The following is a 16,564-nucleotide window of genomic DNA, read 5'->3' as shown; positions in this document are numbered from 1 at the left end:
CTGGGTTTTAGCTCAAACCCAGGACAGCAGGACACTACGCTGAGACAAGCACATGCTGCACCCAAACTGCTGAAATTCATCAGCTTTGGAAGAATTTGAACAGTCGAATTCCACTCCCTCAAATGGAAATATTCCAACCTGCCACACTTTGTGCCTTGCAGGGACAGAAATCACTGCTTCTCCCTGGGAGGGGAGGAGATTCCCTCCCGCTGCAGTTTTCTGGGGGAAGGAGCGTGACAAACAGGTTTGCGTTGCGCTTCCGTAAGACAATTATTTTTCTACTTAGGTACCTACAGTGAATTTTATTACTCCCCATCAGGTTCGCCAATTACAGGTTTAAAATTTCAGGCTCAATTAACACACAGACTGGCTGACGCTGTTTTCTGCAACTAATTATCTCTAAGTGCCAAGACACGATTCCACACAATACTTCTGTGAACTTCAGGATTTGCTTCCTACACCATTATTTAAGTATAAACATAATGGAGCAGACAGCAGTGCCTAAAGCAGGCTGGATACCGTTATTATGACCTTTTTACTAACCAAAAAAATATGCTTACGCTATCAGAAATGCAGACCTTCTAATTAGCGCAGTAACGGGACAGATAACGGGGCCGCTTATTTACGAGGCGCTCTCTCATCTAAGATGCACACCTTGTTCTGTCCTGGGTGATCTTTGTACCGAGAAGGCTGCTTGGGTCAAATAACAGCACAAAAAGTTTTCGCTAGGTAATCCAGTCGCAGTCTGTTATCCCACTGCTTGTCTTTGGGAATTTGGAGTAAAAAAAGAGAAAAAGAAGTTGAAAAGAATCAGGTTTCACTTGCCAACATCCTCAAGCAACTATATGCTCATCCTTCACACACAATGTTGTGCCTCCAAACACAACGATAAAGGCACATTTTCTGTCAAGTTGCTGTCTTTTACACAAACCAGTCTTGCACTGATTTCTACACCTAGAAAGGCAAAATTGCCACCCTGCACCCTGCCCTTGCAGGAAGGAGCTGCTGTCTTCGGGAGCTCAGTCTCTTCTGTTACCAGCAAACAGTTAACAGAGCACTGTGCAAGTACAGGGATGATGACAGTCAATTTTTTTTTCTTTTTCAGTTTCCACAGCTATGAAACAGGCTGTTTCATAAATGTCGTAGGTTCAAATTTAAAAAAGTGCTTTAAAATCTCTGAACATCTTATTTGAATCAGCTGCAAAAGAAAGAGTTCCCCCATCTCCTTCTTTTTATTATATGGGATTAACTTTACTCAACGTTCCTTGATAAAAAACCAACTTTGCCACCACCAAAGCCTCCGAGAAGGAATCCTATTCATTCTACAAAAGAAGCTTTTCACAGAGGCAGCAGGAACCTCAAAAATCAGTCTACAGCACCACACCTTAGTGTTGATTTATTTGAAAATTAACTGTAGTCACAAAGCTGCTCCAGACCTCCCCTGACCAGCTCCCAAAAGCAAGCTTGTTACCGCGGTCTCTGTGGCTTGTGGAGGAAATAAGGTAGGAATGACAGAAGGATTAATCAAATTAACTACCTCAAGAAAGCGCCAGAGAAGACCCTGCGCCCCAGGCCAGGGAGCGTTCAGCTGGGACAGGACCAGGGACCTTCCCAGGCTTTGGGGGAAGGCAAAGGGGCTGAGGCTTCCAGGAGCGTTCAGCTCCCACCCATTCCAAGTGCAACGATTACGGGGAGGGATCTCACTCTTCCCCGGCGTGTCGCATGTAAATTTTAAATCATTCAGGAAACATGCTGTACGTGTCTGTGCCACAGAAGCTGTGCTTTAGGGCTGAATTATTTTACTACTTTCAGTCCTAAAACGTGACAAAGCGTACACGCTGTCACCGCTCATCACGCGTTTTCTAACCACTTAATACATGCGAGATTTTGCTAACATTTTTCATTACAACTTTAGTAAAGGGAAACATCTGTTTCCCCCCGTCTTAGAAAGTACATTGCATCTTCCGAGCTGCCATATGTCTTTGAAATTCCATGTTTAATCAACGCCATAATCTCTTCCACATAAAAACCCCTCAGCGCTCAGACAAGCAGTCTTGCAACAACGACAACCTTCCCATCAGATCAGCATCCGTGTTTAAATGTTTCCAGTTTTTCTATGGAAAAGAGCAGCGTTGAAAAATCCACACCAAAACTGATGATTTTGTTGGTCAAGTAATGAAATCAATAGCATGTATTCTGGAATACAAAATTTATTTCAAGCTTATAAAAGTCTTCCACATGGCAAATTCTGTCACAAAACACTGTACACAGATATTTTCATTAAGGTTTAGAGTAACGATTATTACTGTGAGATCTCTCCACACACATCTTTTCAGCTCGGGAACATCAAGTGACCACACACAGCTTCTTACCATCTTCTTTGAAACGCGTTAGTCTCATACGTGCCTTGCAGCCCAACGGCTTTGAAAGAGTCAAACGCGTCAGTGCAACCTCACTACTTAGTACAAGGTGAAAGATCCAGAAACAGAACCACCCATTAAAGCATCAGCTCTCTGCGTTTGCTCCTCGCATTATCACCGGCTGGGCAGCTATTGCCTGCAGGTGTCATGAAAAGCTTCAAGTGTTCGGAAATCCCTCCACGTGGGTGGCAGGCCATCCTGCAGAAACTTTCCGCAGCGCTGGCATGGAGCCTGGAACAGCTTTATGTAACTTCTTAACCAGGTCTAAAAGGAAAAGGGAGAGAAATTAAGAAAACGGGATATGGATGTTCCCCTTTGTCATCATTCTTGTCAAGCAGTGATAGCGAGGGCAGAGAACGTACTTTGGTGAGGCCCCAGTGAGGCAAACAGGGATTTTATAAACAGAAACATGCAGAAGATTACAAGGTCACTGCATAGCTGAATTCCCTCTTTATTAATCATCTTTTGCTTTTTTAGTCACTCAAGCAAATTTGTTAATAGAAATTCACGCATTCTGAGCAGGAGGTATTCTTAGCTAGAGAATCACGACGGAAGGCAAATACTGTAACGCTTCTCATATTTTTACCGGAACATAATTGTTCTTGATGGGTCCCTTCTTCAATCGAATATTGGTTTGTCTCTTCCTATGATCATCTATCACAGCCCTGCTGCAGCGCTCTGAACTCATCATAGCTAAGATATAAGGACTTTTGCAGCAAGCTAACTTCCTCTCTAATGTGATTGTAAGATCAATTCTCATTGGTCATCAAAATACCGTACCATTTTAAACATGAATACACTGATAAACATATATAGATATATATAAAAAAATATATACCTATATACAAATACATATATAAAAGGTTAGTGCTGAAGAACACAGAGTAAGCTCAGGTGTTTTCCGGTAAAGCTCCTGCCTGTAAAGTGGACTGTACATAGCAACGAGCATTACATAAGTCCCAACTCAAGGAGATACACAACTAAAAAACACCTAGACCAGCAGATTTATGCTGTGAAGGATGCACATGAATCTTGTCATTTAAAGTCCTATTGAATTACGTCGATAAGAGAAAATTGTTCTTTGAAGAAGAGGTCAGCCGAGTTTATTGAAACAAATCCTTCCATCTTCATCAGAGCCTTCTCTATAGCAACTGAACCTTTGGCCGTCAATAACTCTCCTCCAAAAGAACTGGATCTTCTCTGGGTTTAGCAGTAAATACGGGGACAAGGGCAACAAACACTACAAGTAAATTGCTGTTATTTACTTCAGTTTGGTAGGGCTTTGCTTGCGCTACAGAGAAATCGAATTTTCTAAACCGTAATACGAAAATAGGTAAATGAAGTTAAATTGTGCACTTGAGACACCCGTTGAAAGGAAAAAAAAAAAAATTCGTTCTTCATTCCCATCAGAAAATTAGGGCTTCACTCCATCCTGTCATGTGGATTGCACAACTGACACATGAAAGGACCAACATATTGGCACTGGTTGTGCTCTGTTAAAAGTTTTAGTAGTGCTTTATCAAATCAATAAAGCAGGTCCATGGCTGAAACAAACGTGCTACCTGTTCTATTAAACACTAATTTTCAGAACCGTGCTGAAACATGGATTTGACCAGTAAGAGTTTCTTTCACCTTTCAAAACTTACTATTTTAAGATGCACTCTAGGAGAAGGGACCTTTGCAAATCTCTCATCTTAGTGGCTTTTTTACTAAATAAACAAACTGGCAGAGCAGGTAAGGGAGTCTGACTGATGTAAAACTGCACAGTGGAAATTAAAGACATAAAATACCCAGTGCTACTGTACACACCTACAGATTGCAAGAGGCAAAATCTGATGTTTGTTTTTAAAAGTCCCAGTTACGTTGCTCCAGGTAAAGGGGCAACATAATGGAAGTGAAGGAAAAACCTGAAGAGCAGAGAAAACTCTCTCAAAAAAGCCTCCTTTGGGAGGCTGCAGCAGAGAAAACAGGAAGAGTCTCCAGTGCCCAAAATCAGCTTGGTGGAAGGAATTCTGACTCGTAAACCCTTGTTCTTGCTCTTTGATTAACAGGGCTGCTCTACACAAGTTTATTTCACAAATAAAATTCTAAATACCAGCAGAATTAAATGTGCTAAACTTAATCTGCATATCAAGATAGAGCAGTACTTGATTAATTTCATTCCATAAGAAAAAGCAGAATACTTCAGCATTTCCTTGATTCCCAAAACCACCTGCTGTTGCGCTGGGCAAGCAGCTCCAATTCCTTAAGAGCAAAGTTGGAGCTGAAAGTGCATACAGCCAAAGAGACTGTTCCCCACCACATTCCTCCCTCATTATTCTCCAAAGAACTCGAGTCACTGCCCACACTGGGTGAGAGCTGGCAAGCAAGGGGCCCCACTTGGGAGTTTCCCCTTACTGGGGAATTTTGGTGGAGCCAGCTTTCTATATCCAGAACTCAACTCGTTGCACAGCGTGAACAGCGTGAAAGAGCTGGGCCAGAGCAAAAAGAAAGCTGGATGAGAAAGTTTTTCCTATTGCCTTTAAAGATGACCCAGAGTAGCTTTGCTAACAGGAATCATCAAGCTAATACTGAGACCTGTGACAGAAGAACCACACACAGCTCAGTCTTCCAACACTAATTATCCCAGGGTAACAAGGATGAGCTCCTCATCCTTGAAGACGAATTCCGGTCGTTCTCTGCTGTCTAGCCTGTTTAAAAGGGGAAATCGCAACTGCCTCATGTCAATCACTGTAAGCATGCTGAAGTCTATCTGGAAAAAAGTATTTTCCAATGCACTTACCATGAAAGATCTGACTACCACATCTGGCATTTGAGGCAGCTGGTAGTGCAACAGAGCAGTGGTCGCATGATCTGTCACCTGCATCAGACAAAAGGGGAATAGATACTTATTCATTCTGTATTTCAGAGCAGGCAGCATTAATCTGCAGGGAAAACGGTATAAATTCCATGAGGAAGTAGCAAAACAAGGATTACATGACTGTGAAGACATTCTCAAAGTAACTTTGGGTTGGTTTTGACAGCTGGCTTCCATTCATCCATGAACCAGTTGAAGCACTCATGATAAATACCTTAGTGTGCAGGCGGTAAAATCAAACATACCTTTGTAAGTTCCTGAACATGATAAAAGCGAATAGTGTTGGTAAAAGGATCTAGACCGGTAGCTAAGGTGAGCCAGGTGACGAGGGGGATCTGCACCTCTGCGTTACACAGAACAACATTAATGTGCTTCGCCTCCCACGTTGGACAACCAACTCATGACAGAAAAATAAGTAGACTCTCTCCACTTTTTAATGAGAAAACTTAAAATATTTAACTCTTGTAGTCCTGTTTCTGGTTGCTTACACTGAACAGGAACTGAGCTCTCAGTTTCATTTCCTCTGAAACCAAGAATCAATTAATATGATTATGTTTAGAAATCCTTTCATTAGTGAAAGGTTTCTGTGAGAAAGCTTTTTTATTTCCCAGACAGAGCCATAACAATATCATACAACCGGGAATTACAATTAGACAGAAAAGATATAAAATGCCTATCTATAATAATAAGAATAATTAAAGGAAAAATCAGGAAAACCAATCCGTGCTTTGATAGATTTTAAAAAGAAATAATAAATCACTACTTTTTAAAAATTATTCTGAAAGGGGGCAGTTTCTGTCAGCTGAGACACAATTCACTAACAGTAGGCAGCCTGTCAGCTTCCTAAGTTATTTGCACAGTCAACAGCTTGCTGCTTCTCAGAAGTTCTAGGCTTAATGCAGAAATTCTTGGCAAAATCCTTTGGGCTGGACTATCAAAAAACTCAAGACAACACAACCATGGGAGCTGTTTCACTTCTTGTAACTTGTGATTGCCCAGTTAGGGACTAAACTGTATTTTCTAGTTTTAACCTGGACAAGTTGTGCTCTTCTCAGGGCTAGTCTATGTATTTCTCAGGGCTAGTCTATATACCAGAGCAAATTTTCACAGAACCACAGAATCACAGAACAATTCAGGTTGGAAAAGACCCTTGGGATCATCAAGTCCAACCATTGACCCTACACTACAAGCTCACCCCTAAACCATATCACCCAACACCACATCTGAACGACACCTGAACACATCCAGGGATGGCGACTCGACCCCCTCCCTGGGCAGTCTGTGCCAGGGTCTGACCACTCTTTCTGTGAAGGATTTGTGAAGAATTTCTTCCTAATGTCCAGCCTAAACCTGCCCTGTTGCAACTTGCAACCATTCCCCCTGGTTCTGTCCCTAATTCCCTGTGAGAAGAGACCAGCACCAACCTCTCTACAATGCACAATTTTGAGTAAGACGAAGTGTGAACTGAAATTACAGTTGTTATCCCCAGCTAACTCCGCTTGTTCCCAATTTGTGGTTAGTCTAATTCCGCACTGGGAGTTGTGCTGAAGCACTCGAACTCACCGGAGAGAGGCTCATGCTTGAAGCTATTCAGGGAGGTGAATCTGTAGAAGATGTATTCCTGAATAAATCCATGTATAGACAGGCTCTAATTCACACCACACAAACCTCCTCCGCAGAACGCTACAGCCAATCGGTCTGTCCTACACCAAATGCAATTTTAAGTTATACTACAATTTTAGAAACAGATTCTGCTCCCCGTCACTCGTGCACGACTAACTCCAAAAGCAGCTCCATTCAGCGTGAATACGGACATGTGATTCTGACATTTGGAAGGGAAAACTTCCGGGACCGTGCACACTCTGGTAAGTTTGCAAAAATATTCACAAAATGGGACCTCAGCCTGCTTAAGGCATTTATATGTCACCACATTGAAAAAAGTATTAGAAATAACATGATTAACAGTGCATTAATAGCATGGCATAACTCAAATCAATCATTTCTTTAAAAAAAAAAAATCTCATGTAGTGTTCAAAAATAATTGTAATCCAAGTCTTACCAGCTATGTGAATTTTTTTTCCTTTTAAGATGGTGCTTTTATAGGATAGTACCAGCCATGTCAAAGAATAGAAAGTTCTGAAGATATTTATGAGCAGCCGCTCTCCTTCTGCTGTATTTCTACTTCTAACAAACTGCATTTTTTTTTTTTTCCTGAACAACAAAGTTGTTTTCTCTTGGCACCGAAGAAAGTTGCTTAAAAAAAATACTGCTATTAACAAATTTAAATTGACTGGCCACTTTGGCAAAGCTGCACATATGCTGTTCCTATTGTAATGTAAAGCTAATGAGATTCCACAGGGAGATAAAAGAGATCCCAGCATTGCTAGAACACTAATAATGTTTTCCGAACAAAAAGGAGGCAATTTCTACCATAAGCAAGTGCTGATAAAGTGCTTCTAAAGGAGATCAAAGTAGGTGTTGAATCTGAGGAAGAGGAGAAGGGGAGTGATCCCCCCAACCCCATCCCAGCAAAGGACACGATGTCAAGCAGAAAAAAGCTGGACAAATGATAAACTGGCCCGGTGCACAGGAGTGAAGAGAAAATTAAACCCTTCCAAGATAACAGGGATGGTGAGAGAAAGCACAAACTGGCCAAGATTAAAAAAGAGGAGGAAAAAAAAGAGGGGGGAAAAAAAAAGATCAATACCCAGCTTTACTAATGGCAATATGATTTCACACCAAAGCAAAGCAAAACAAACTGCATATGCGCCAGCTCACTTAAGGGACCGACTTTTTCTTCCAGCCAAGTTGGAATCACAAACTAATTTATTTTGGGTGTTGGATGACATTTTGTACATTTTACAGTTTTATTTTGTTAGCTTCACTTTTACTGCTCTACCTCACCTACTGCTATCTAAGTTCTTGGCCACTTCCTAATTTCTCTACCTCTTTTTTTACAGGAACATATTCAGAAGAGCACACATTGGTTAGATTAGCTGTTGCTCTGGACCTTGGAATAGATTTTCAAGTGATCTTGCAGCAAAGCTCAGTATTTCACGATTCATATATTGAAAAGCACTTGGAATTTTTTGTCTGAAAAAAAGGGTAACACAAGGCAATCTCCTGAAGCACAACTTTCGGTAAATAAAACAGCTATTCTTTAACTAAGCACTTTGAGACAGAGCATGGAAAAATAATTCTGGCAAAGCGGTTCAACTTGAACAAGAAAATTTCCCTTCTTGTTAATAGTTAATTTATGACCCGAGTTTTTTTTTTCTCCTCCTCGCTTCCAAATTCAAGCTGATGAAACCCCCGAACTTCTTAACTGCATCTCTGCTCCCTCGTCTAGGGCACTGTGTACAAAGCAGACTGAGCACTGTGTACAAAGCAGACTGATACTGGATCAAACCGAACCGTCTCCATTGGCGCTTTGCGCAAATTAAATCCCATGTGTTGGTCACTGTTGGTGAAAAAAAAACAGTCCCAGGAAGCGAATAGGGCTGCTTAGGTACTGGCCCCTACCGAGCCCACGTTGCCACTTGCTCTGCGGCAGAGCAGGGAGACGCAGGGCCCGAGCTCCCTCTCGCAGCCCCCTGCTCCGTAAAGGCATAAAGAGCTCAAGAAACCAACACCCAGCCGTGAGGAGAAAACAAAATCCCTGTTATTTGTCTCAACCAAGCCAACGCCAGTCATTTCCAGAGCATTTCTTTATCCGCTTGATAGTGCTGCTCTGCTTAAACATGCTTTCCAGAGGTGACACATCCAAAAAATGGCATTACTGAGCCTTGGCGGGACTTGTTAGTCATATGGCATTCCCTGAGATGAAAATTCATTTACAAAAGAAAAAAAAAAAGCAGCATTCTACAATTCACAGGTTGAGAAAGCTCAACAAATGCTTCTTCTGACTGGAATAAGAAGCACAAAAGCAAAGACCTATGGCAAAACCTTGCTCTACCACAGACGAGGTATGTTGCATAGATGTAGGAAGCTAGCATAAAAATTAAAACATAAAATAACAAAGATCACACAAATAAATTACAGCAGCTGCCTCTCTCTGCCACTATTTTATCTTCCTGCCAATAAATATGGTTTTCAAAGGTAGGTGCAAAACTTCCTTTAAGAGTCATAACTTTCCTTGCCACTTACTTATTGGTTTATTCCCTCAAGTACGGCACTGACAATTCCATCTAATATAAAGGGATTCTCTAAATCCCCTGGAAGTTTTTTAATTTTTTTTTTAAACCCCGCTAAGTTCATGGCCTTAACAGTAGCCTGTAGCAATTCTGGAGTTCTGGAGGATGATCACACCACTAAAAAGAAAAAAAAAAAAAGAACTTATTTTATTAGTGTTTAGACCTTTTTATAGTGTGGAAAACTGCACGAGTGCCTTTGTTCACTTCCAAGGATTCTCATTACTCAATTTTCTCTCCAGGACCACGTCTGAGACTCTCTGGAGGGAATCCAGTGCACAGAACCGAGTGCCCGAGAGGTGCTCGGAAGGATGATCGATGGTGTGTGTATGAACAGGCACTGATGAACTCCACACAGATCCTTCACGTACCCTTCCCCGCTCCCAATTCAGTAAAGCACGACCAGACTTTCCTGAAGCGTAGCATTTGTCACTTGTTTGCAGAGCTCAGAGCATTTAAGCTTTTATTTTGCTCATTCTGCTTATTTGGACTGGGCCATCGAGATTTTATTTCGCCTAAGGAGGGCTTTGAGCAGAGCCAAGTACTGCTCGTGCCCAGGAGCAATCATGCAGGTGACCCTGGAACAGTCCATCTCCTCTCCTTGAGCAGATTATCATCAATAGCCCAATATTTGTCTCATGCATGCATTCATCCCGCATGTGATTTTACTCTGGGATTATTGACAAGAATACATCTTCATACATTACAATACTTATGTGCCCTTGTGGTGGTGGAAATTATGCCCCTGAGTTGCATCCCTTTGGGATCACAGAGCTCACAAACAGCTCGAGAGGCACAAACAGCTGCGGGAAGTTCAGGTTAAAACGTGCCTTGGAAAGAAGCAGACTGAGCCAAAACGAAGCCAGCCTGTGGCACGCTAAAACTGAGAAACTGTTTAGGTGAAAGTAAGAATGGGACTCCGAGATCAGAATCAAATACATGGGGTTAAAGCCTATGTCTATAACTTAAACAGTCAAAATGGTCATATAACAGCAAAATCAGCTACGCTGCTCATAAATCAGTGTTTGACACCATCTCTCATTTTGATTCACTCACAGCACTCTCACTATTCGGTATTTTTGCCTCATTTTTGAATGCAAAATTATGAATACTGCACTATTTACACTACGTACTTTTAACCCTCTGCACAGTGACCTGGAATTGTGCAGCCCTTGCGTACGCTCCTCTTCCCACCGAGATTTAAGCCCCCAAATATTTCCTGATTTCCTGTCTTGTTCCTTCTCTTGTGCTAGTGAATCAAGAGATGCAAAGTGTTAAAATAAGGAGTTTAAGATCAAAACAGCTGCTGCTCCTGTGGAGTGTAAATGTCAGACCAACGTAGAAGCCTGAAAAACCTTTTCTTTGCTCCTTGTGCTTCTGCCCTTTCAGCCTTCCCTCTCATTTCCCAGCTCCATTCTCTGAAGCGAACCCTGCTGCTGGATTCAACACCTACAAAGCTTATTCACCCCAGGTCCAGATTCAAGGAGTCTCCAGGGAACTCGGAAAACAACCGTACACTTTAACAGTAATGGGCCCTCCGGGAGCCGTCCCCCATCAAATTATACACACTCGGGTATCCTGCCTAATAAGGAGGAGAGAGAAAAGGCTTGCTGACACAGCCAACGTTTGCAAACAAAGTCAGGACAAATTTAGCTTCATTTGACAGGGTTGGATTGAAGATCAGAGGTCTCTGGTCCTTAACCTAGAGCGCCATGCTGCAACCCGGCGAGAGTTTGACAGGCTGCAGCCACCGCTGGCAGGTATCGTGTGAGCTCCAGGTGTTGTGGTAAGATCCCTGAAGAGAGAGTTGGAGAACCTGGCCCAGCTCTTAAAGAGAAACGGCCCCGAGGGATGACCGGTTTTTCAGTGTTAAAGGTGTGGAAGAGCTGAAAGGGCTACGCAGCCGCCTCGGTGGGAGCGGTGACTCCTCCGTATTTTTCCTTCTCAGCACAGCCCTTGCACATCGTGTTACTGGCGACTGCCACGAGAAACACATTTCAAGAACATTCGGATGTGCTCTGACACATTTACTGATGATTTTTTAATGACATGAAAACATTTGTTCTGAAGATCCTGCAGTACAGATCCTACACTAGTAACAGAGTATAATAGTTTCTCTAACACTATTTTATCTATTTCCTTCATTTTGCTACTGCAAAATCACTAGTCCTGAGTATTACAAATGGATACAAATGCAGCTTCAGAGAATAAAGAGAAAACCAAACCAAGCACAGCACCACAGGGAGAAAATTTACTATGCTGAACCACGGCATTTTCTATCATCTGTTTGAAACCTGACTTAGGTTCTAGCCTGAATTTATTTAAATATCAGCTCAATAGTGCAGAATCTATTGATTAGAAAGTACCATCACCTTGCATTTTTATCACATTTTTCATGCAAGAATCTGACAGTACTATGTAACCAGTTCAACAATAGCTCCTGTGAAGTCAGCAAGTATTACCCCAGCCTAAGGGATGTAGAAAAGTCATCCAAAGAGAGGGGACTAGGTTGCCCAAGGTAAGACAGTAACAAAGCTAGGAACAAAATATGTAAAACTGCTATTAAAAAAAATGCAGACAGCTTTCCAACTGGCTACAGGCAACCCTTTATCCTGCAGTCTCTTCTTTCTGTTTTTCTTGGTAAATATGAATACATCTGGTATTACTTACTAAGAGAGAAGTGGACAACAGGAACTTAATATTCAGGTCCTATCACATTATTTTAAAGACTTAGAAAGAGAATAAAAATTCTTATTTATCCATAATGCAGCCACAGGCAGCAGTAAGAAGGACATTTCCTATTTCCTCACTGACCTCTTTCACCTTTTATCTGAAGGCCATCATCAGAACCTGAAGAAAAATTTATGTAGTTATGCTCCCCAAGTCTTCAGCTTGGACTCCTGAGCAAAGCTGCACACTTACTCTACTGTTATATACTTTGTATATAGGCAATTAAAATTATATAATCAAACCCTCAGGACTTGTTACCGTTTAGTACAGATGACGGCAATCTGACCTAATCCTTTCAAGTTGTTCTAAACCAAAACATCCAGGAAGACAATCTTATGCCCAAATGAGCTCACAACCTCACACACGTATCGGGAAATGGAAATGATGCACTTAATCACAGAACCTTAAATGTATTCCACTGCAAAAGTTACTTAAAAGCACACTGATACACAAGTTACTAAGATTTACGCTGTTTTACTTCCCACTACATTACTCTACTTGACACTAAATATTTTTGAGGAGCGAGGAAAAAAAAAAAAGAAGAAAGAATATTTAATCCACTAATCTCTGGGGTAAAGAATCAACTGCAGCAAAATTTTGCTTTAATGCTAGGCAGGGAGGGAGAGCAACAAACCTCCCCAAAAGCTGTCCTTTGATCTCAGGCAGGTTAATATCACAGGTCAAACGTCTTCCCTTCTGACTGCATCTGAAATCTTGGAAGGAGGATGCACAAATACAGCCAATATGCCACACTTTTGACCCTGGCTTTTACGCCCTTTCGAGTCCCTGACCCCGATTTGTTACACAAACTACATAAGCAGATGAAAGGAAGCTGGCGCACGAGCCGGAGACTCAGGCTCCTTGAACTGTGGCTCGATGGTAAGAAAACCAGAATTTAAACCCCGATCAGTCTCAACTTACAGCACTTTGACAAGAGGCCTTCAAAGAGAAATCTCTTCCCTGTCTGAAAAATAGCGAGATACAGATCTTTCCAAACCACGCTTTAACCTTCTTAGTAGTTTTATACTTATTGCTCCCCTTTGCTCATTGTTCTTTTCTTTCCGGCATTTCAGCAAGTTACTGCTTTTGCTTACACCAGTGTGTGAAGAGAAGCAGGTAAAATAAGATCATGGGAAAAAATTCCAAACTCATTTAAACTAAAAAAAGAGGCTGTGAAGCTTCCTCATGAAATTTTAAGGCTAGAGTAGTAAAATCTCCAATGTCCTATTCCAAACCATGGACTGGAAATGTGATCGGAAATAAATCCAAGTTAAATAACAGCCTAACTGATCTCCCTTTCTACACACGGTTTTCCATTATTACAGATTATTGTTTGTTATTTGCTAATTGTGATGACAAAGGAATAAATTCTGACTTCTTTCACATACGGGCCTAAATATTTAAAATTAACTCCATATATTTCCTACATACATTATGTAGAGAGAAACGATGTGAGACTTACCTTCTGAAAAACTTGATAGTTGGATTTAGACCATATGTCAAGCTACAGTAGGAAAAAAAAAGTTATATATTACCACACATAAAGAAAAAGCTTTAAGAAGGAAAAGAAACTAAGCAGCTGTTCAAATTAAACAAGGAGGCAAACAGATCTACAAAGACATATTTCTCAGTTTACTATTTTGACCCATGGCCTTCACCTGTAGTAATCTAAGAAATTAATTTACTGATATAAGATTGCGATGAAAAATGCACATAGTTCATCACAGTTTCAACAAAATAAATTGTGTACATATATAACCTGTTGAATTAATGCGTTCTCTTCAAAAACAGCAAAATCTTTATTTGTATGGGGTTGTAGCTGATCTATGCAAATATTCATCAGCTTCAGTCTGTTTCTAAAATGAGGGCATTTTTACCAAGTTTATGCTTGTCTTGTGTCTGAATAAGCGATTCAGTTACAAACGACACAAAGAACGTTTAGCTGAATTAAGCCAAAGCACTCATCTACTGGGGCTAAATAAAACATCCCTTAGGAAACTGCATTTGCATTTGCAGACAAAAAAAAAAAATCACACTGGAAGAGATTTAAGGTTGTAGACAACTGCACACATCCATGACTTAGCTGTGTGCTCAGCTATATACGAATTAAAAGAACAAACCTGAAGTTTTACTAGCCCTGGAAACCAGAAGGTAAGGCTGTCTGTTGAAACACCAAACGGTTCACATGTTGAGCAGTTTCTGCTCACATGCTCACGCTCTTTTAGCCCAGCCCTGGGGAATACCTTGCACTCTGTCAAGGAAAAGCAGCAGGGGAAAAACTAGAGGAACTTCCATCAATCTCAGCTTGCAAATCACAGATCCCACTGTACTCAACAATTCACATGCACAAGACTTGTCAAAGGAAAGGTGTAGGAATCTTAGTCTAGACAGAGGAAAATAATTTTTTAAGTGAATTTATGAAGCAGGGATAGCTCCTCCAGTGCTTGATAACATGGCTGGACACACGTTTTTGAGGGTGATGTTAAAGACTTTAAAAATCATTTCAGGATCGAGGTTTCATGGTTTAGTACTGCTGACCTTGCCAGGAAACAAAAGGCAGCTGATGTCTCGATGCCTTTTCCAGGTTAGATGAAGACACAAGTACCCTGAGGAATGTGCCTACAAACGTTTTTACATTTACTGGTTCTTAGGGCGGGAGCAAGAACTTGTGTGAACAAAACCAACACTCATATGCTAGAGTCCACAGTGACAGCTCAGCCCAGATTTGGACCCAAGCTTGGACCCACTGTAATAACAGACCCATCCCTGTTGGGAAGGAATTATCACATTTTCATATTAGAAAAGTCTACATCTGAAAATAAAAAATTAATGCATATTTTTAAAAAGCTGTTTTCATGTAATTTAAGGATTCCTTTGACTACAGACAGAGCTGGAATGTATATATGGTTTTACTAATCTCTAGTGATCAAACCAAGTATGCAATCCTCTCTCGTTAGACTCAAGATCTAAAAAAAAAAAAAGTACTAAAAAAAAAAAGGCCACTTCAGATGATGCATTAAGATGAGTCCAACATCGGGTTCTGAATGTTCATTAGTTGACATGAAGATTGAAAAGCTGAAAAAGTAATGAATGCCTGTCTTAGAGACATGATGTTATCCAAGTTAAAAAAAAAAAAGAAAGAAGAAAAAGCTACCAAACCCCTCAAACCACATTCATACATCCTAAATGACTGCCCACCTTTCCCCCTGAAACAGAGGATTAAGGCAGAGGCAGATTAAAGAATGCATCGTTATAGGTCTATTATTCTTCAACTTTTCACTTTCAATCAAGACACACATTTGTAACTAAAAAAGTGCTGAAAGCACAATTTCAGGGCATCCTCTGCATGTGAATTAAACTGGGGCTTTTTTCCCAGTGCCCCACTCTCCCCACCCACCCCCAGCACAAGTAACAAGAGGCCATTTTCTGAAGGTCGTCTGAACGATTTCAAAGGCGATAACAAATCAGAATGTTCCCTGCATCTAATATCAAACAGGTCCGGTGCCAACACTTATTAGAGAAATCGGATTCAACCCCCCCTTCACCCAAACACACACACATCCAGCTTTGAAGTGGGAAGAATGCAGGGATCAGAAATTACCCGAGAGACAGCTCTGCCTGTCTTTGAAGCTTTCCTTTGATACTACTATTTCTTTTCCTCTCTTACGCTAGGAGGCTAAAAGCTGCCTTTTCTTATTGATATGGGGTAATTAATGAAGCCATAGCATTAACATAACCCAAGTTCCTTAACGTGATAATTCAACGGAGACGTTTCTTTAGTTAAGTCTAACGGATGCAGAACCAGGAATCTGGCAAGGCAGCGATGTTAAGTACCCACTCTAAATACGCCCTGCCAAGGTGGTTCCGGGTCTCTGAGTCCAAAGAAAAGCACGGTATTATTATGCCAAAAAATCCCAATAAGTTTTTATTTTTATTGGCAGATTAGGGCTACTAATGGCTCAGCTGACGCTAAGCCTGCCCTGGAAGGGTGAGCTGCGCAGCTTCATTTATTCAGGAACCAGGACAACACTAGTAATTAATTACTCTCCACGATTAAATTCCGGCGCACAATGAGTATGTCAGTTTGAAATTAAGGGTGGCACAGTGCCACCACGACAACCACGGGGCTAATTAAAATGCATCAGTATGTGGTGGACGTAATGGGTTAGTACGGCACGCAAGAGACTGCAGAGCCAGCAGCAGCCGGAACCCACGACGTGACAGAGGCTGCCAGATCTCACCTATTGTTTTCGCCAAGTGTCACCAAAAATGTCTAAGTTATGCAGCTGGCAACCTGGCAAAGACATATTCTGCAGGGTTTGTGAATAATTCACGAGAGAACTACAGTGAAGCACTCGAGAATTGCA

The 16,564-nt window shown here is 41.3% G+C and overlaps 1 protein-coding gene across 1 annotated transcript in view; it reads right to left on the bottom strand.

Annotated features, from left to right (window-relative positions):
* Positions 1-2,549: 2,549 nt before the first annotated feature.
* The window catches only part of MED27 (mediator complex subunit 27), a gene marked incomplete at its 5' end in the record, with an annotated part of 50,730 nt that continues 36,715 nt past the window's right edge, over positions 2,550-16,564 (bottom strand). The window contains 3 exons of the mRNA XM_009867550.1: positions 2,550-2,684; positions 5,203-5,280; positions 13,660-13,701. Of these exons, the coding sequence (XP_009865852.1) occupies positions 2,550-2,684; positions 5,203-5,280; positions 13,660-13,701 (255 nt within the window). The remainder of the gene's footprint in view (positions 2,685-5,202; positions 5,281-13,659; positions 13,702-16,564) is intronic.

Source organism: Apaloderma vittatum, unplaced genomic scaffold, assembly GCF_000703405.1.
Source record: "Apaloderma vittatum isolate BGI_N311 unplaced genomic scaffold, ASM70340v1 scaffold15884, whole genome shotgun sequence".
NCBI classification, from domain to species: domain Eukaryota; kingdom Metazoa; phylum Chordata; class Aves; order Trogoniformes; family Trogonidae; genus Apaloderma; species Apaloderma vittatum.
The sequence above is the reverse complement of the archived record's forward strand: the minus strand, read 5'-3'. Positions and strand labels throughout refer to the sequence as shown.